The sequence below is a fragment of the Episyrphus balteatus genome, chromosome 3, assembly GCF_945859705.1.
Source record: "Episyrphus balteatus chromosome 3, idEpiBalt1.1, whole genome shotgun sequence".
Taxonomy (NCBI): domain Eukaryota; kingdom Metazoa; phylum Arthropoda; class Insecta; order Diptera; family Syrphidae; genus Episyrphus; species Episyrphus balteatus.
Window position 1 is genome coordinate 23,297,248 of NC_079136.1, and position 22,086 is coordinate 23,319,333.

A 22,086-nucleotide genomic window follows, 5' to 3' on the forward strand; every position below is an offset into this window, starting at 1 on the left:
TTGGGCAATATGCTTCACTTTCCGGGCTAAGCATTCTCATCCCTGATCATCACCTCACTCCCATTTCTTACCAGCTACAAAAAAAAAAAAAAAAAAAAACAAAATCACAGCTAAACACAGTAACAACCAATTAACAACATAAGTGTTAGTATTGATTAAGGAAGCTTATCTAAAAACAATATGTTGTACAACACCATTTCCGTGCCTATCTCTAAGATTGAAAAATAAAATGTTATCTCTTTAAAAAAAAAACTAATTAATTTGATTTGAATCTAAATTTCTTTGATTGATTGTGATTTACTATTTAAGCCAGTCTAATCGTTGCGGTAAAGTCAGTCTTTTCTCACATATCCAAAGGTAATAAATCGGATTGCTGACAAAATTTATATACAATTTTTCTAAACTATTTCTTCTATATATTTGCAGATTGTAAAGAAGAGTCAATATGTTCAAGGTTATCGCACTTGTGGCCTGCCTTTTGGTAGCAGTCAATGCATCAGATTTGATCCGCATTAAGATTCAAAAATTCGATTCAGCTCTGAAGCAGCTTACTGAAGCCGGAACTGATGTAGAATTCCGTCGTTCCAAGTACATGCGCACTACTGACAACCTTATGCGTGAGCCTTTGTCCAACTACATGGATGCCCAATATTTCGGTGACATTACCATCGGAACACCACCCCAGGTATTCTCGGTTATTTTTGATACTGGATCTTCCAACTTGTGGGTGCCATCGAAAAAATGCAAGCTTACCAACATTGCCTGCAAGTTGCACAACAAATACAACTCAAAGAAATCATCCACCTACGTCAAGAACGGTACTGATTTCGCTATTCAATACGGAACTGGTTCCCTTACTGGATTCTTGTCTACCGATACCGTTACCATTGGAGGTCTTGAAATTAAGTCACAGACATTCGCTGAAGCTGTTGGCCAACCTGGAATAACTTTCGTTGCCGCTAAATTCGATGGTATCCTTGGTTTGGGTTTTGAAAATATTGCCGTTAATGGTGTTGTTCCTCCATTCTATAACCTCGTCAATGAAGGTTTGGTCAAGAACCCTGTCTTCTCATTCTTCATTAACCGAAACGCCTCTTCGACTTATGGTGGTGAAATTACCTTCGGAGGATCAGACCCCAAATACTACAAGGGTGATTTCACATATCTGCCCGTGACTCGTCAAGGCTACTGGCAATTCGACATGGAATCTGGATCAGTTGGAGATGTTAAATTCTGCGCTAAAGGTTGCCAAGCTATTGCCGATACTGGTACCAGTCTAATTGCTGGCCCAGTCAAGGAGGTTACTGCTATTAACAAGGCTATCGGTGGAAAGAAAATGATCACTGGTCAATACACTGTTGATTGTGATCGTATTCCATCTTTGCCAATTATTAACTTCAAAATGGGTGGCAAGACTTTCTTCCTTGAAGGTAAGGACTACGTTCTCAATCTTGGACAAGATATGTGCTTGTCTGGATTCATGGGAATGGACATGCCACCAACAACTGGACCAATGTGGATCCTTGGTGATGTATTCCTTGGCAAATACTACACTGAATTCGATTTGGGCAATAATCGTGTTGGTTTTGCTGAAGCCGTACAAAAGAAGTAAGATGTTAGTAGAGGAATGTCATAAGCTGGAAAGTACAGAAAGTGTTGTATTTTAATTAGCTAAAAGTGCAATATCCAATATGATTTCGCTAATTTTTCAAAATAAACATTTGAATTTCTTATGCAATGAAATCTCAACAAGAAACATAAATAAGGTTGTTTGAATTAAATTTTGTTTGTTTTTTCAAATTTTTCTTCTACTGATTTTTAAAATATCAGAAACCCTAAGAAACTTTTGTTCTATTAGTTCCCTGCTATGAGGCTTGTTTTAATAGTTTCAAGACCCTACTTACATAACCTTATTTGCACAAAATTATAACTTGTAAACCTTCTAGAAACTTATCTATACAGAAGCAATCATAGATAAATAGAAGCAATGGCGCACTTATCTCCACTTATCATAGGTTGTCAAATTATTGTGTTTTAAAAAAAAACTCCTAGTCTAGATAAAATTGACATGGTATGTACATTAATACTAATCTACTAATAAAATTCATATTAATCAGGAGATCTTATTAAGTTAAGCAACCAAAACGAATTTCTACGTCTTATCATATAGATCAGTTAAGGAAACACATTTAGGCTAGGCGCACACATGCGATTTTGATCGCGCGATTATTCAGTCGCAAATTAGATGACAACAATTTTAATGACTGTAGACACAATTTTCAAATTTTTAATCGCGGGAAGCATGTGTGTTCACCGGCATTGAAATCCGTGTGATCCATTTTTGCGACTAAATAATCGCGCGACTAAAATCGCATGTGTGCGCCTAGCCTTAGCTTGTCGTTTGCAACTTATTTATCATTGTTTCAGAGTTTTTTTTTTAAATCGTCACTTATCAATTTATTTTCAAGGTTAAGGTAAGGTCTCTAAGAGGGTTTAAAGCATGTATATTTGAGTAAACTATCTACGTATAAACAGATTTTTCGATGACTCAACTTATGGCTTTATAGGTTATTCAATGATCAGAAGAAACAAAAATAAATAGCTTGGATATTTCATCACCGTGAGTATAGTATCCATTTGTACCTACAGTAAATGTATAGTTTCTCTTTAAAATTTATAACAGAATTTGTAAATTAAGGTCTTTTATACCGATTTGGTTCGGTTTCCTAAACGAAACATTAGTAACTTCTATTAGAAAATGTGGTGTAAAATAAAAGAGGCTTAAGATACGCAATCTGAGTTTTTCTATACTAACCTACATATACACATATCCATGTTCTAAGATATGTAGGAGAAGTGGGGGCAAGACCGCCTATGGGGGCAAGACGGTTTTCGTACTATGTTGTATGAAAAAAAATAAAATTGGCAACACTTGCAATATAAAATAGGTGCTCTTTGGTACAATCGATCACGTCTGTAAGTTTTAGCAATTTCGGTTAAGACCCCGAAGTGTTACGGTAAATTTTGTGATTTTTCATCAAATTGTTATCGTTCATGTGAAAATTCAGTTGTATTTTTTTGAAAATTTTTAACTTTTCCTTTTTTATAATAGAAAGTGAATATTAAAAAGTATTTTCTGCCATAGAAGGAGTCATAAAGATAAATTAAAAAAATAAAATAATACAGAACATCAAACATGACATGACTGGGGCAAGACCGCCCATGGGCGAAATTGGAAGCTCTGGTAGCTTAAACAAAGTTAAAAAAGAAGAAGACCGTTAAATCTTCCAAAAAGCTAAGCAACAGGCGCCAAACAATACTGTAATTGATGATTCTGATGAAGAGGACTTTGCAGATTGTATTTGTACCATCTAGCTGCAACTGTTTTCTTGATCCAATTCAAAGTATTGTTGAATTAAGTGCAAAATGTGTACCAAATGGTACCAAAAAGCTTATGCTGGAGTGAGAACTAATGAAAATATAGCATAATTGTGTTATTATTACAAATAGGCTGCATTTAAAACAATAGAAACGGTCTTTCTTCCAACGAAATTTGATAAAGCGGTCTTACACCCATGTGGGGGCAAGACGGTTTTTTGTTTGATGTTTTTTTCAAAACGTATAATCTTTTGTTCAGTATTTTTTTATGTTTTTTTTATAATAATGAGAGTTTCTGCAAAAAAAAAAGTCATGTGTGCAATTCACACGTGGTAGAAGTGAAACCTTAAAAAATCATTTTTCTTGCAAAAAAAAAATAGAAAAAATCTACCTATTTTTATTGTATCACCTTCAAATCCATGTTTTTTATATGACAACCTATATAAATTTTATATCATCTGAAAGCTACATCTACATCTACAAAAAGAGCTAGAATTTTTTAAACTCGATTTAATTTCATCAAAAAAAGCAAAAAAAACCTTTATTTTTTTGTTCTCATGCTATTAATTCAATTTTTTTGTTTGACAACCTATACAAAATTTTATTCCATGTGAAAGCTTATTGTTTCACCTTGTTTAATTGTGCATAAATCTTATTTCAAAGATGTCTACAAGAGAAGTTAGAATTTTTTAAAGTCAACCATGTCGAATTTCCAGACTGAGATTACGGTACTTCCTACACTGGAAGCTGGTCATCGCCAAAAGATCTACACAGGTGTTTTGTGGTATGTTTCAATTTTTTCAATTTATGATTGTGTAACTTTTAGAGCACGTACCGTTATGTGTGATATATCAAATAAAAGGTTATGTTATCAGCATGCGTATTAAAGTTAAATCAAATTTGTATGTGCACTAGATCAAAAGATATAACGTGTGTTGGAAAAGAACATCTTTTTACCTTTATCTCCGAATTTTGAATATGAAATTTATTGAAATTTTGTACAATTATAACCTATTTAATTACCTATCTACAGTACAAATTTCATTCATCTATCTATTAAAACAAAAAAGTTATAACAATTTGAAGTCGTGTCGCGTTTTCGTTTCATCTTGTTTCAAATCACTACGATACTAAAGAAGTTTTCACTTCAAAAACATTAAACTTAATGAATAAAAACTTTATTCTATTTAAAAGGTGTTTTTTATTGGATTTTAAGAAAGTCAAACACTAAGTGGGCGGTCTTGCCCCACTTCCCCTACATAAGGGCTTTCGTTTTAGGTTTTTTTTCGAGAATCAAGTTCCTAAGTGGAAAAACTGTTTCGAAATAATAAAAAATAAATCCTCTAATTTTTTCAAATTTTTATTTCGACACTAGATGGCGCCCCAAGAGGGTTAAAGTTTTTTATCATTTGAAATAGGTGTGTTGACTTATGAGGCCATTTGTTTAGATATATGTAGACTTAAATATGAGGTTCTTGTTTACATTAAACAACGTTTTAAAAAAAAGAGGCTGCCTGTTAAGCCGGGTTACGGACGATGATTTTACGTGATAACGTCGTCAGAAAACAGGTTTTGTGGTTTTGTTTAAACTGAGTCAATTGAAGAGTTTACTTTTTAAAACAATCATAATTTACAAGAAAAAGCTAAAAAAAAATTTCTTTTTTATTTTCTCATTATATTAATTTTTTTATTTTAAAAGCTTACAAAAAAATTCTGCAATTTAAAAGCCAAGTATTGCTTCTTTTATTTTTAAATTTTTATAATTCGCAAAGAGTATAAAAATAATTTATTGAAAACAATCATTTTCATCAAAAAAAGCAAAGAAAACATGAATTTTTATCTTCTCACGTCATTAATTCCATTTTTTTCCCTAACAACCTATAAAAAATGTTATACTATCTGAAAGCTTATTGTCTTAGCTCAAAATATGTATAATATCAGTTCTATGACACATCTACAAAAAGAGCTAGAATTTTTTTAACTCCATATATTTTCATCAAAAAAAGCATGAAAAACATTTATTTTTATGTTCTCTATATGTGTGGATCAGAATCAAAACCCATTTTATCCACTTTTTTTTATTTCGAGTAAATCGAGAAAATTAATTAGGATTCCCTACAGTTTAAGCCCAGAAATCGTGATCTGAGGGTTTTAGTTTTAGAGTTATACCCAAAACAAATATGGATAAAATGGATTTTGAAAATCACCTCTGAATTTCAGACCAAAATAAGAAAATATGGCATTAAAAAAAAAAACTCAATTAAAAACGAGAAAACTTTATTTCCTTTTTTTTTAACTACGCCTACTTTGTTGAACAAATAAATTCAGTCCTTAATGCCGAAAATTGTTTTTCAAAAATCCGTATAAATTTTCGGATAGCTATTCCCATTTAATTTCATCCCATGGATAAAATGATTTTTGAATTTCAAATTAATTTTAGAAATAATATTTTCAATGGATATAATGGATTTTGATGCGAATAAAATTGTTTGGATAAAATGGGTTATGAAACAAAAACTCAAGTGGATAAAATGGGCTTTGAAATTAACCTCTAACTTTGTGGTAAAATGTAATTAGAGACTTGGGCGCAACGTATGTATTTGAATAGAAACAAAACCTCATACCTTAGTCATTTTTTTTTGAAAAGTGGATATAATGGGTTTTGATTCTGATCCACACATATGTACATATGGGCGTTGGTTTTTTTCGAGAATTTTTTCAGATTTTTATTTTGACACTAGATGGCACCCCAAAAGGGTTAAAGTTTTTTATCAGATGAAATAGGTTTTGTTGACTTAAGAGGCCATTTTTTTAGATATGTATAGACTTAAATAAAATTAATAATAATTTTTATGAGGTTCTTGTCTACATTAAACAACGTTTTCAAAAAGTTATAAACTATTTTTCTAGGACCAGGGGTTTAGTCAGGGCATGTATGGTTTTTTAGGTTTATCAAAGCAAGCATGTTTTATTAAAACAAGCTTATGAAAAAGCATGAAAAATAAAATACAACCCAAAAAAAAAAAAAAAACTTAGGTACATATACTGAAAAAACACCTGGTCCTAGAAAAAAACTTTTTGAAAACGTTGTTTAGTGCAGACAAGAACCTCATCGAAAAAATTTGATTTAAGTCTATTTCAACTGATAAAAAACTTTAACCCTCTCGGGGTGCCGATTCTAGTGTCAAAATAAAAATCTGAAAAAATTAGAGGATTTGTTTATTTATTATTTAGAAACAGTTTTTCCACTTAGGAACTTGTACATATGTCAACTAAATAACCTAACCCAACATAATAAAATCCATAACTCGACAACTGGGTCAGAACTGTCGTAAAAATGACAGTTGACAAAATATACCATTTGAAAAAAACAACAAGCAACTGAAAAAAATTGACATTGAACAAAATTTTTTATTGCAACTGAAAAATATTTGCATTAGAAAAAATATTTGTTGCATATAAAAAAATTTCGCATTAAAAAAAATGTTTTTGCACCTGGAAAATATTTGCATTGAAAATAAAATTTTTATTGCAACGAAAAATACTTTGCATTAAAAAAATGTTGGTGTAGGTAAATATTTTCTGCATTAAAAAAAAAATTCAGTGCAAAATGAGTGCAAATGGAAAAAATTTTAAGAAATTCGACGAATTAATTATACGTTAAAAAAACTACGCGCTGGAACTGTATTAATTAAAAGACAAACTTCTTATACTCATACAAGAATATTATTTATTAATAATGAACGTTTTCGGGAATAACAATATTCCCATCTTCAGATTATTAGCAAAATCAAAAATTATTTAAATAAATTTTTATCGTTAAATTCTAAACATAAATTTAAAAAAAAAAAAAAATTTTTCCTAAAATAATTTAAAAAAGTAATAAACTAAAAATTTCATAAAGTAAAAGTGAATAAATTTATTCAGTTGCAATAAATTTTTGTTTAGGAAAAAATTTTGTGTTTTAAAACAGCTATGTAATAATATTGACAATAAGTAAATCTTTAACAAAAGCCTTCTTGTTTGGCTCTAAAATCAGCGATTGACTTGGGGTGAACATTCGGGTCACTCTGGTGTATGTGTAACATTTAATTATAAAAAAAATATATAAATTGTTGTGTTCCTGAGTTGACGACTTGATCTATGTGATCAATGCCAGTTAATCATCAAGCCAGAAGCAAACTGTAATAAGCCATAATGATAAATAGGAAATCTTGACTTTCGAGAATTGAATGAAAATCTATAAATTTTAGAAAGGGAGTTTTTTTTTCTTACTTTTACATTACACAAAAAGTTTTCCAGACGAGTTCATTTTTAGTTTTCAAAATTAAAAAAAAAAAATAACGAGTTGATTCTTACTTTTTTACATGATGATGAGTTTTATCAACAGTAAAATAAGCCAAACTCTTATACAGCACATTGCCTTTGAATAACGTCTAACATAGGTAATTTGCAACTGAAATCATTTTTTTTTTTTTGTTATGCCTTCCACAAAGGATTCAAATGAGTTTTTACAAAAGAAAAACTTACAAGGACTTGATGGCGGTAAAAAGGAAATTCATAATTTTTAGTGACAAACGTTTCATCACACCAAGATAGAATGCATAACGACAAATAGACAAAAAAAAAGTCCTTGAAATCATTAATGATGAGAATGACAATGAGAGCAAGAGAAGAAAAAAAAAATTGCGTATCCATAACCGAAAACCTCAAACTTTCCCCCCAAAAAGCAACTTAGACAAATTTCCAAAGTCACAATTGAAGAGCTCGTTTGTCGATGTCGTTCGTCGTCGTCGACAACGTTCTCTCGTAGAAGTCTTCTTCATCATCTTCATCGCCTTTTGCAAACGCTCTAATTCCTTTATGAAGGATAATTTCCAATTTCTCGCTGAGTTTGCAATCTTGTGGATTCATATTTTTATCTCTTCCTGCCCGCGAAGATGATTATCGTGGTGACGAAGGGGATTTGTAGAATATCAGAATGTCGGGAGGACAGGGACAGTGTGATGATAATAATGAAGACGATGTCGATTCATATAGTTGGTTATGCTTCTGCTGTTGCTGATGATGAATGATGCAGCGAAAGTCATTGTCGACAACGCCAATCGACGACGCAACACGACGACGACGAATAGAACGACAACGATATGACTCCGACTCCGATGTGTCTCGTCTCGTCGACATTTTTATTATGATTATTTGATTCAACTCCTTCACACAACACAATCACAACGACTTTTGCAAAAGTTTTCATTTTCCTTGTTTAATAATGACGTGTTGACACAATGTGCGTGCACTTTTAATTCGAGAAAATTAGCTTCGAGGAGGGTGCACGCGAGGGTTGACTTTTTTAGTTGTTTCGTAAAAGGACGGGGAGCAATTTGTCAAAGCAAATCGTAACCCTTGCGTTCAACCACAGTGAGCTTTGTAGTGTGTTAGTTGTTAATGCTCTTCATGTTGGTCATTAACGCGTGCAACGAAAGAAATACAAAAATATCCTTTTTTTCAATTCTGTGTGATGTGACACCATATAATATAAGAAGGATAGAACAGCGAGGTATGTCGTCTTCATCTCATTCTCAAAGGACTGAAATTCATTGCTTTTAATTTATTTGCGGCAATACATTCAAACATATTTGTGGTGTCCTTTTTCGAATAGGTAGGGTATTACGTGTCATTTCGTCAAATTGTATATAGATTTAATTACAAATAATTTTCATCTACTTTGCATTTTTTGCTTGAAAAATCTGTCATTTTGAAAAAATGAGTTTGGTCTTTATATCCGAAGCTTTTAATTTGAACGAAAAACTTGGTTGCTGTAGGAAATATATTTTTCTTGTTAAGTCGTTTTATTTTGTATTTTTTTTTTTTTTTAGTTTTTGGTACTTTGCTTGAGTTCCTAGAAAAAGTTACATTACTATTTATCATTATAAAAGTTATAAAGCATCAAATTTTCTATTATAGTGTAGGGGAAGTGGGGACAAGACCGCCCCTTTGTGTTTGACTATATCTTAAAAAGCAATGAAAAACATCTTTTAATTAAAATAAAGTCATTATTCATCAAGTTTATTGTTGTCCCATACAATTTTTTTGGTACTTAGACCGTTTCTTTCTGTAAGCTGTTTGCACAGAGGTATGCTATAATTTCTCACTCCAGCACAACCTTTAAGGGACCATTTGGTTCACATGGTGTATTTAATCCACCCATACCTATTTTGGATTGGATTTAGAAGATACACACAGACTCTTACCTGTTTTAACTCCATAATTGGTAATTTTTTAACTTTTCGGAACAATTACGAATTTGAATTTCTTATCGAAAAAACACCTTTTCATCCAATTTTTTTTTTTGACAAAAACTTTGTATTCTTGCTTTCTATCCTAAATGCAACGTTTTCACCAAATTCCATTAGGGTGGCCCATCAACTTTGTTTTCACTAACATTAAAAAAAAAAAACACCAATTTAACAATGATATTCTTATAGACGCTTCAGATTCTTGTTTCCAATATAAAGGTAACGAAATTGCTGAATTTCAGTAGGGTACCACTTCTATTAATTAGCTTTTCCAATAAACCCAAATTTTATATATACCTAAAAGAAATACCCTTTCACATGACAAAGATAACAATTTAAGCAAATAACGAAAGTGTACCTTGACAATGATTCAAGCATTGATTTTTTCGGACTTGTTGCGGATTTTCCTTATTTCCCAAAATAAAAAACATCCTTTCACCTAAAATATTTTTAAAGACTGCTTAGGTTCTTCTATTTTGTTATAAATGTAACATTTCTTCCAATGGGGTACCATTTTTGTCCCAGGTTTTTGTAGTATTAATTCGGAATTTCATCATTTATTAAAAAAAAAAAACACCCTTTCACTCAAAACAATTTTGAAAACTTTGTAGATTCTTAGTTTTTAAAAGTCAAAACACAAGCACCCTTGTTTTTAATCGGAAATAACTTTTCTTAGAACAATCGCATTGACTTTATTTTTATGTCACTATATTCAGCGTCGAAAAATACCTCAAAAACATGTGTAATATGATTATATTCCATGAAGAGTTATAATATATTAGGAAGAAACTCTTGACCCATACCTTTTAGAACCCGAAAAAAAATTAAAGGTAACTTTGAAAGTTAGCTAAGTATAATAAGGTGTGTTTCTTTTTCTTGCAAAGCTATCTAGAGTGCAGGTAGAATTTTGTGTCAAACTAGTTTTTCCAGGTTTTAATCGCGAAGTTAAGAAGTTTATTTTGTTTATTTTTTAGGGTTTTTTGTTTTAAATTGAAAGAATGGTGGTATGCTACAATTTCTTTAAGGATTACACTGGTTAACAAAATTAAACTTTGTTGCCCGAACAAAATAATACTTTTCTGAAGGTTTTCGTTGTGCTGAACTCGAATCCGTAGTCAGAAAAAATTAATCAGCTTCTGTTTTTGAAATATTACCGCTAGAAAATGCAGTACTTCGGACCTTATTTTTTATATAAGGTAAATTGTGTGTGCATATTTAGTAACGATTTTTATAAGAACTCTTTTCCACCTTTTTCAATCTGTTTAAATATTTACGATATCTTTTTTACTTCCAGAGATATCCTCAGTTGTTTGCATATTTCATAAATTTTATAACGACATTATCTCCTTTATGATATATGAAAGCCAAAGCCACTTTCTTCATTTTAAGATATCTCGGACAGTAACAAAGATATCGGAAAGATTAAAAAAGTTCTTGAAAGAAGGAAAATAGTTTTTATAGAAACCGTTACTAAATATCTTCTAACAATTTCTCTTATATTAAAGAATAAGCTCCGAAGTAGTAAAAAAAAACGTTTTTTTGCATTTTCTAACGCTAATATTTCAAAAACGGGAGCTGATCAATTTTTTCTGACTTTGGATTCGAATTCAGCACACCGAAAACCTTCAGAAAAGTATATTTTTGTTTCGGCAACAGAACCCTTGTTAACCAGTGTTATTATTTGATTAAAATGGCACGTAGCACTCACTCATAAATTGTTAAAAATTCTCAAAACATTATACCACAAAGAAATACGAGAAGAAAGGCAATTTATTAATTTATGTATATGTTTCTCATTTTTAAAGCGGTTGGGGTACCCGTACTGAAAATGGACTTCTTATTTTTGTAAATTTGATTAACAATAAATAACATTGTGAGACACAATTACTTAAGATATCATCAAATTTACATTGAATGCATTCACTAATAGCCCTTGTTTGCGTGATAAAGTTCAACTTTCTCATTGCATTTGTAATAATGAATTGTAAAACCTTTTTGCACACAACTACAATGTTTAAAATTCCTTGTTTGCAATAATGTCACATTTTTAAATTGGATATCGTCCACAACAGGCTACAATTACACCCACCAAAATCACTATATACCCATTCTCGTTTGAAATCACATCTTTTTCCAAAGAAACAAAAATCATATTCAAAGACCTTTGTGCAGTTGAGGGTGCATATGCAGACATAGGGTATTATTAAATCCAATGCATAAGGTCTGTAGTATGCACTTTGAGATTCTATCCCTTTGTCCGTTCGTTCGTTCTTTCGTTCGTTCGTTGCATTAAGCCACACGCTATGTCGCGTTTTGGAAAGTGTTGCATTCAACACCCCCATCAGTTCATAATATCCCAGTAGAAAGGGCTAAGAGGGAATTCTTGTATTGCTTGCGCGAAAACGTTGTTTTATTTGTTAATTTTTGACACCCTTCTATGTTAACTCATCCGAGGAAAACTTGACGCCCCCCACCACACCCCCTCAGCTCAAATAAAATAAAAAAAATTGTTTGTTGCATTTGTGAAGTATGCAGAATATATGCATCCTGAATCCTAACGAATTAATATCGCATCGTTTAGAGATGTACCCCAAAACCACACCGCTACAAAAAAACAAACGCAAAGAAGGAGAGTAGCCCATCCTTAGAGATTTTTGTTCGATGAGGGGTATTATCTCTGCTCTATGTCGGATGGTTGGTTGGTGCGGTGGGCTGTTTTCTTTTATTTTTGGGAATCCGTGCAATTCCTTGCACACACGTCGTCGTGCATAGAGATTTTCATTAAATGCATTGCAGTCCCACAAAACATGCAACTGAAACATTTTTTTTTGTCTCTGTCGTTTTTTTGCGTTTGCGTTTTCTTTTTCTGTTTTTATGTTTTATTTTGATTTTAATTTTTTCCATCACATATGCCATTTTAGAATGCAAGAAGGTTTTGGGTACTCGAAAAATCTCTCCAAACACGAACTTGGTCTACGGTTCGCTTCGCGTAGAATTAGGATATATGACTCTAGACTCTCTGATTGCCAAAATTGCAAGAAGTTTTTTTTTTTTTTTGTATCCTCTTCATCCCTAGAAATATGCTTTTTTTTAGATGATTTTTGGACGAAATATATGCCTTTAAGCAAATTTTTCTTATTCGGTTTCTCTGTATATTAGTTTCTTTTTTTTTGTATATTTTTTAGAAAATTGAGGTTGCCACCGGCTGAGGCTGAAACAGCTTCAACAAACCAAAAGCTATATTGGTAGTGGGAGTGAGAGTTTCGTATACTGCAATGTGGCTGATGACGATGATGATAGTAGACCATTTACGAGGTCCTTGTGAGCATAATATTCTATCATCATCATCATCAGAATCTGAATCAGAATATCTAACAGATATGCAACTGCAGCAAGACAAGCCTTAGATATACACAATCTATGCAGTTTCTAAAAAAGAAACATAAAAATTAATTTCGTTCCTCTAGAAGAGACGACGGCCAATGCTTTATGAGTGCGAATTATAGTAGAAATTTTTGGTCCTGAGTTTTCTTTTTTTTTTTTTAATTTTTTTCAAGAGTGCAAATAGAAAAGTCGTAAGTTTTTTTTTTTTTTTGAGAAATGCAAAAAAATTTGTTTTTCCCATTTGACGGCTTGCTTATGTGTGCTTTGTTAATAATTGCGCATTTGCTTTACTTGTCCTATTTGCCAGGAAAAATGAGTGAGTTGGGCAGAATAACAAAAAAAAAATAATGATTTTGATTCATTTTTTTGTTGTTTTTTATTTCTTTTTATTTGGTTTTATGCAATAATTTTGTAGATATAGATACGTTGCAATGAATTTATGTATATTTCGTTTCGAGGGAAAATTTTGTAGTTTTTTTTTTTATTTAATGAAATGGCAGCAGAATACAAGCGAATTGAAAACCAAGTTAAAGCTGCGTGTGTAAAAGTTTTTAAACTTTTCAATCGGTTTATTATTATCAGATTGTGGACCTAAAAACTTAAAAAAAGGCAAAATAAAACTCCCAAAAAGGCATAAAAAGGCATTTATTGAGAAAAGAATGAAATATAAAAATTAATTGCAGTAATTTTGAACAATCATGAGTTTTTTTTTTTAATTTTCAGTTAAAAAGCGCCTGCGATTGTCCCTTAAAGCCTGGAACGCTGCTCGCGCTAAATTTTTGGTAAGATAAAATTTCCATACAAGTTATCGATAATTTGTATGGGACTCATTTTAGCTCTGCTAAAATTTTTCGATAATTTGTATTTATTTGTTCAACTTTTTCGAGTCCCTCAAAAACATCTTTTGTGACTGCCCCTCTCGCAGCACGTCCCGGACATGTCCCGTGTACCGGACGTGTCCCGGACATGTCCCGGACGTGTCCCGGACATGTCCCGGACGTGTCCCAAACATGTCCCGGACGTGTCCCGGACATGTCCCGGACATGTCCCGGACGTGTCCCGGACATGTCCCGGACGTGTCCCGGACATGTCCCGGACGTGTCCCGGACATGTCCCGGACATGTCCCGGACATGACCCGGACATGTCCCGGACATGTCCCGGACATGACCCGGACATGTCCCGGACATGTCCCGGACATGACCCGGACGTGTCCCGGACATGTCCCGGACATGTCCCGGACACGTCCGGGTCATGTCCGGGACATGTCCGGGTCATGTCCGGGACATGTCCGGGACATGTCCGGGTCATGTCCGGGACATGTCCGGGACATGTCCGGGACACGTCCGGGACATGTCCCGGACATGTCCCGGACGTGTCCCGGACATGTCCCGGACGTGTCCCGGACATGTCCCGGACGTGTCCCGGACATGTCCCGGACATGTCCCGGACGTGTCCCGGACATGTCCCGGACATGTCCCGGACATGACCCGGACGTGTCCCGGACGTGTCCCGGAAATGTCCCGGACGTGTCCCGGACGTGTCCCGGACATGTCCCGGACGTGTCCCGGACATGTCCCGGACGTGTCCCGGACGTGTCCCGGACATGTCCCGGACGTGTCCCGGACGTGTCCCGGACATGTCCCGGACGTGTCCCGGACGTGTCCCGGACCTGTCCCGGACGTGTCCCGGACATGTCCCGGACATGTCCCGGACGTGTCCCGGACGTGTCCCGGACATGTCCCGGACGTGTCCCGGACGTGTCCCGGACATGTCCCGGACGTGTCCCGGACGTGTCCCGGACGTGTCCCGGACGTGTCCCGGACGTGTCCCGGACGTGTCCCGGACGGGTCCCGGACGTGTCCCGGACGTGTCCCGGACGTGTCCCGGACATGTCCCGGACATGTCCCGGACGTGTCCCGGACATGTCCCGGACGTGTCCCGGACATGTCCCGGACGTGTCCCGGACATGTCCCGGACGTGTCCCGGACATGTCCCGGACGTGTCCCGGACATGTCCCGGACGTGTCCCGGACATGTCCCGGACATGTCCCGGACATGACCCGGACGTGTCCCGGACATGTCCTGGACATGTCCCGGACGTGTCCCGGACATATCCCGGACGTGTCCCGGACGTGTCCCGGACATGTCCCGGACATGACCCGGACGTGTCCCGGACATGTCCCGGACGTGTCCCGGACATGTCCCGGACGTGTCCCGGACATATCCCGGACGTGTCCCGGACGTGTCCCGGACATGTCCCGGACATGACCCGGACGTGTCCCGGACATGTCCCGGACGTGTCCCGGACATGTCCCGGACGTGTCCCGGACATGTCCCGGACGTGTCCCGGACGTGTCCCGGACATATCCCGGACGTGTCCCGGACATGTCCCGGACGTGTCCCGGACATGTCCCGGACATGTCCCGGACGTGTCCCAGACATGTCCCGGACATGTCCCGGACGTGTCCCGGACATGTCCCGGACGTGTCCCGGACGTGTCCCGGACATATCCCGGACGTGTCCCGGACATGACCCGGACGTGTCCCGGACCTGTCCTGGACATGTCCCGGACGTGTCCCGGACATGTCCCGGACGTGTCCCGGACATGTCCCGGACGTGTCCCGGACGTGTCCCGGACATATCCCGGACGTGTCCCGGACATGTCCCGGACATGTCCTGGACATGTCTCGGACATGTCCCGGACGTGTCCCGGACATGTCCCGGACGTGTCCCGGACGTGTCCCGGACGTGTCCCGGACATGTCCCGGACGTGTCCCTGACATGTCCCGGACGTGTCCCGGACATGTCCCGGACATGTCCCGGACATATTCCGGACATGTCCCGGACATGTCCCGGACATGTTCCGGACGTGTCCCGGACATGTTCCGGACGTGTCCCGGACATGTCCCGGACATGTCCCGGACGTGTCCCGGACATGTCCCGGACGTGTCCCGGACATGTCTTGGACATGTTCCGTACGTGTCCCGGACATGTTCCAGACGTGTCCCGGACATGTCCCGGACGTGTCGCGGACATGTCCCGGACATGTCCCGGACGTGTCCCGGACATGTCCCGGACATGACCCGGACGTGTCCCGGACATGTACCGGACGTGTCCCGGACATGTCCCGGACGTGTCCCGGACATGTCCCGGACGTGTCCCGGACGTGTCCCGGACGTGTCCCGGACATGTCCCGGACGTGTCCCTGACATGTCCCGGACGTGTCCCGGACATGTCCCGGACATGTCCCGGACGTGTCCCGGACATGTCCCGGACGTGTCCCGGACGTGTCCCGGACGTGTCCCGGACATGTCCCGGACGTGTCCCTGACATGTCCCGGACGTGTCCCGGACGTGTCCCGGACATGTCCCGGACGTGTCCCGGACGTGTCCCGGACATGTCCCGGACGTGTCCCAGGCGTGTCCCGGACATGTCCCGGACGTGTCCCGGACATGTCCCGGACGTGTCCCGGACATGTCCCGGACATGTCCCGGACGTGTCCCGGACATGTCCCGGTCGTGTCCCGGACATGTCCCGGACGTGTCCCGGACGTGTCCCGAACGTGTCCCGGACATGACCCGGACGTGTCCCGGAAATGTCCCGGACATGTCCCGGACGTGTCCCGGACGTGTCCCGGACATGTCCCGGACATGTCCCGGACGTGTCGCGGACATGTCCCGGACATGTCCCGGACGTGTCCCGGACATGTCCCGTACATGTCCCGGACATGACCCGGACGTGTCCCGGACATGTACCGGACGTGTCCCGGACATGTCCCGGACGTGTCCCGGACATGTCCCGGACGTGTCCCGGACGTGTCCCGGACGTGTCCCGGACATGTCCCGGACGTGTCCCTGACATGTCCCGGACGTGTCCCGGACATGTCCCGGACGTGTCCCGGACATGTCCCGGACGTGTCCCGTACGTGTCCCGGACATGTACCGGACGTGTCCCGGACATGTCCCGGACGTGTCCCGGACATGTCCCGGACGTGTCCCGGACGTGTCCCGGACGTGTCCCGGACATGTCCCGGACGTGTCCCTGACATGTCCCGGACGTGTCCCGGACATGTCCCGGACATGTCCCGGACATATTCCGGACATGTCCCGGACATGTCCCGGACATGTTCCGGACGTGTCCCGGACATGTCCCGGACGTGTCCCGGACATGTCCCGGACGTGTCCCGGACATGTCCCGGACGTGTCCCGGACATGTCCCGGACGTGTCCCGGACATGTCTTGGACATGTTCCGTACGTGTCCCGGACATGTTCCAGACGTGTCCCGGACATGTCCCGGACGTGTCCCGGACATGTCCCGGACATGTCCCGGACGTGTCGCGGACATGTCCCGGACATGTCCCGGACGTGTCCCGGACATGTCCCGTACATGTCCCGGACATGACCCGGACGTGTCCCGGACATGTACCGGACGTGTCCCGGACATGTCCCGGACGTGTCCTGGACATGTCCCGGACGTGTCCCGGACGTGTCCCGGACGTGTCCCGGACATGTCCCGGACGTGTCCCTGACATGTCCCGGACGTGTCCCGGACATGTCCCGGACGTGTCCCGGACATGTCCCGGACGTGTCCCGTACGTGTCCCGGACATGTCCCGGACGTGTCCCGGACGTGTCCCGGACATGTCCCGGACATGTCCCGGACATGTTCCGGACATGTCCCGGACATGTCCCGGACATGTTCCGGACATGTCCCGGACATGTCCCGGACATGTTCCGGACGTGTCCCGGACATGTCCCGGACGTGTCCCGGACATGTCCCGGACGTGTCCCGGACATGTCCCGGACGTGTCCCGGACATGTCCCGGACGTGTCCCGGACATGTCTTGGACATGTTCCGTACGTGTCCCGGACATGTTCCAGACGTGTCCCGGACATGTCCCGGACGTGTCCCGGACATGTCCCGGACATGTCCCGGACGTGTCCCGGACGTGTCGCGGACGTGTCCCGGACGTGTCGCGGACGTGTCCCGGACATGTCGCGTACATGTCCCGGACATGACCCGGACGTGTCCCGGACATGTCCCGGACATGGCCCGGACGTGTCCCGGACGTGTCGCGGACATGTCCCGGACGTGTTCCGGACGTGTCCCGGACATGTCCCGGACGTGTCCCGGACATGTATCGGACGTGTCCCGGACATGTCCGGTACATGTCCCGGACATGACCCGGACGTGTCCCGGACATGTCCCGGACATGTCCCGGACGTGTCCAGCACGTGTACCGGACTTGTCCCGGACATTTCCCTTACGTGTCCTGGACATGTCCCGGCCGTGTCCCGGACATGTCCCGGACGTATCCCGGACATGTCCCGGACGTGTCCCGGATATGTCCCGGACGTGTCCCGGACGTGTCCCGGATTTACTGGACATATCCCAGACAAAAAATAACTCCATAATTCAAGAAATTTTTCATTACTTTTTTTATAACCCGAATATTTAATCGATTGATTAAATAAAATCAGCATTGTAAGAAAATATGTTTTGCAACTTGCAAAATAACTACAAGGTGATCATTACAAGTAATCATTTGCCACTGCCATTAGTATATACAAATGTTATGCATCAGAATCAGGCACCTATGATTACAATAATTTATGAGTGTAATTCATACTTTTCCTGTGGATAAAAATCATTGATAAATATTTATATCAATAAAATCCACCCCCCCTCAAAAAACCAGTTGCAAACTATTATTTTCATAAATATCGACTATTATTACACAGCAACAGTTGTTGTAAGTGGGATTCAAACTTTCCTCAAATTGAACACAAACACGCTATTAACATTGAAATAAAACTCCCATATTGCCTCTAATGCAATGTATAATAAATGTAAGGATTGAATTGAATACATAATTCAATTTAACACTCCCCCTTCAAGCCAAAAAAAAAAATCAGACATTTTTGTTGGCAACTTGCATCGAACATGCACCACATTTTATATGCTCCTTGAATCTAGGACTGAAGTACGGCAATTATTAAAATTTTTTTTTATATTCATATTTTTCACGTCTTTTGTATTATGATGGGCCCCCACTTCTATTAGCCCATTGTAAGTGAGTCTATTAGCCTTTGAGCGGCAGGAGAAAGGGTGACGCAAGGCATTGACACCCTCTAGCCAATTAATCTGCGGAAGACTTCTTAAGTTTACACCAAATTGGCTTCCTTGCGAAAACACTTCAATTATCCTTTGCCATATAAAAAAATTGTAAAAAAAAAAGAAAAGTTAAAACACATGTCTCATGCGTCGAAGTGAAGAAGGCAGTCGCAGTTCATATAGAAGCTACAAGGAATTGTTCAGTCAAGTGCATTCTTTGAAGGAACCGGAATCCTTTGAAGTATCTAACGTATCATTGCCCTTTGGATGGATCATCCGCTTTATTGTGCATTTTATCTTTCGTGCAGGAAATTTCTTATTTTTGTGCGTTATCTTCTAGAAGTCATGAGAGAGGTAAGTAGCTACACGCATATATCCGTTGCCTTGACAATCTACTGTTTCCGCACTGTAATCGTCTATGGAGGATCTTCTTAAATAAACATCAAACGACAAAAACCAGACGATAAGGCTGCATGAACTCTTCACAAAAAGTCAAAGAAATAAATCCCTCAGCTGCTAGAATCCACGGATGACTTTAAACACCCCTAAGACTAAGACATAAAGGGTATGACCCGACCTAAGTAACAGAGATACATTTTAGTTTCCTTAAAGTAAATCCTCAAGATAAAAAAGGATAATCGCAGCTTTATTATATGATTGTGGACTTAAATCTTCAAGTTGCAAAAAATGTCACCTGCAGAAATTCACCTTTAAAAATTTAAAGAAAAATTAAAGTTAAAGTTGTTTTCATCAACAAAACAGTCTAATTTATTCCACAATATTGGCACACACAAAAAAAAGTTATGCAACTAAAACTCATTCTCATTTCGTCTGAAGGAAAAAATGTGAATACCTATACAAAAAAATTTGCACCCATATATTTATATACCTACCAAAAACCAGAGGAATAAAATATCCTGAAATGCCAAAACTAAGGGCACACACTATCATCGCAATGCACATTGCTGTCAGAATTGAATTGCAAATTTTTTACTCTGCATAAAAACAATCCACAAATTTAATTAGACAGGGGACCAATTCGCGCGTGCATTCTTAAAGCAAAAAAAAAAAAACAAAAAAAAATATATTTAAAAAAAAATCCCAACTCCCAGGATAAAATTTTATAAATTTTGTTTGCAATAAAAAAAAATAAATAAAAAAAGAAACAGAAAAATAATTCGCCTCAATCAAAAAACCGCTGTTTCTGGGGGGATGAATGTTCAAGAAGGGATGATTTTTACAATATTTTACAATATAAAAACTTTTCGAGTAGGTATTTTATTTGGAAATAAATATATAAAAACAATTGCCGACGGATCAATTGCGGTGCGATACAGAGATTGCACTTGGTCTACCAGATTGAAAATTAACAACTTTACTGGGAGAAAATTTGTATTCATTGTTACGTTACGTATGTTTTGTTTTTTACATGTCTCTCTGATTTAAACAGGACACCCAGGACTCCCACCCAACTCTCATTCCAAAAATAAAGTTATATGGATGATGATTCAAATGGAAGGAGGGAGGGAAGTGAGATATAAAAAAAATAAACAATAATTCTTTGCGTGGAAAACTTGATTAAACAATCACATATGCAAATTAATAATCATGATATATATCTATCTCTTTTTTTATTGTATTTTTTTTGTATATTTTTTTTTATTTGTGGAATGTTATATGAAAAAGTAAATTTGGTTGACGAAAAATATTATGGAGTAGGAGTTTATAAGCATCCCAAGTACCCAAGTGTAATCAATTGTTTTATTTTGTACTTGCTTTTAGGGAAATGTATTGGATTTATACATTTTAAAAAATAAATAATTAAGTTAAACCAAAATTCAATTTGAACAGTTTCAGATGAAGAAATAAATCATTTAACAAAAGGATTTTTGAAAAAAAAAATTAGGAATTTCATAAAAAATGTAAAAAAAACTAATAAAACAGCTAAAACATATTTTTAAATGGTTTGATTTCCAAACGAAATATGTTATTCGATTTTTTGTATGATGAAATAAACGACTGAGTGTTTAAGTTTTTAAGAGCAATTTGCGATTTGATTTTTAAAGAATTTGATAGGAAATAATTAAAAATTAAAAAATAAAAAAAAAAATAATTTTTTTTGTTTTTTATTAATTACCTACTTCAACACCGCACAGGGGACCCATTTTGACAAAAGTGCTTGCAATATTCATTTTTCGGGTGGGTCGATAATGAAAACTTTTAGATCACTGGATTCACAAATGGTTGGAGCTCGAGTATTCGAAAAAAATTTTCAATTTGGGTTATTGGTGTGCCTTATAGAGCAAGTCAAAGTTAATAATTTTTTACTATATAAAAAAAATCTGTTTTTTTATTTTTTTTTTCTTAGCTTTGAGTGTTAAAACTAGGAAGAGGGCTCCTAAAACGTTTTGATTTTTATTTTTTTTTCAAATGCTGTGTAAATATTTAAACCAAAAATTTAAAAAAAAAATTAAAAAATTTATTTTTTAATTCTTTAATTTAATGTTTTTTGAAACACTGTTTTTTGCACACTTTTTCGACTTCAAATTGCATAGAAAAAAAAAGATTCCTACGTAATCAAACCAAGCTCAGCTGATTCAAAATCCTTTTATATTTCTTAATAAAAATCCAAAAGCTCAGCTGCGTCATTTTGCATCCAACTGAGCTAGAGCGATTTGATTTGAAAAGGTCAGTCATTTTTTCGACATTTTTTTTTCATGTGTGAAAATAAAATCTTGGAAAATTAGAGTTCTTTGTTTTGTAAGTGGTGGATTTCAATAACATGATTTTTTATGAATATATTGGGACCAAGGAGATGGAAAAGAGAAGAAAACAAGCGATCCAAACGCGTTTTCGAGAAGAGCTTGGACTTGATGTGGATAAACTAAAGAAAGGCTATGGAAATACTAATAAT

General features: G+C 38.3%; 1 protein-coding gene across 1 annotated transcript; it reads left to right on the forward strand.

Annotated features, from left to right (window-relative positions):
- The first annotated feature begins 342 nt into the window (after positions 1 to 342).
- Positions 343 to 1,716, forward strand: LOC129912980 (lysosomal aspartic protease-like). The gene is made up of 2 exons (XM_055991273.1): positions 343 to 357; positions 427 to 1,716. Exon 2 carries the CDS (start codon positions 446 to 448, stop codon positions 1,610 to 1,612), a length of 1,167 nt encoding a protein of 388 aa, XP_055847248.1. The 5' UTR covers positions 343 to 357; positions 427 to 445; the 3' UTR covers positions 1,613 to 1,716.
- The last annotated feature ends 20,370 nt before the right edge of the window (positions 1,717 to 22,086 follow it).

What these genes read in the sequence shown, in the direction of transcription:
- LOC129912980 (XM_055991273.1), top strand. Translation starts at nt 446, where the DNA reads ATGTTCAAGGTTATCGCACTTGTGGCCTGCCTTTTGGTAGCAGTCAAT.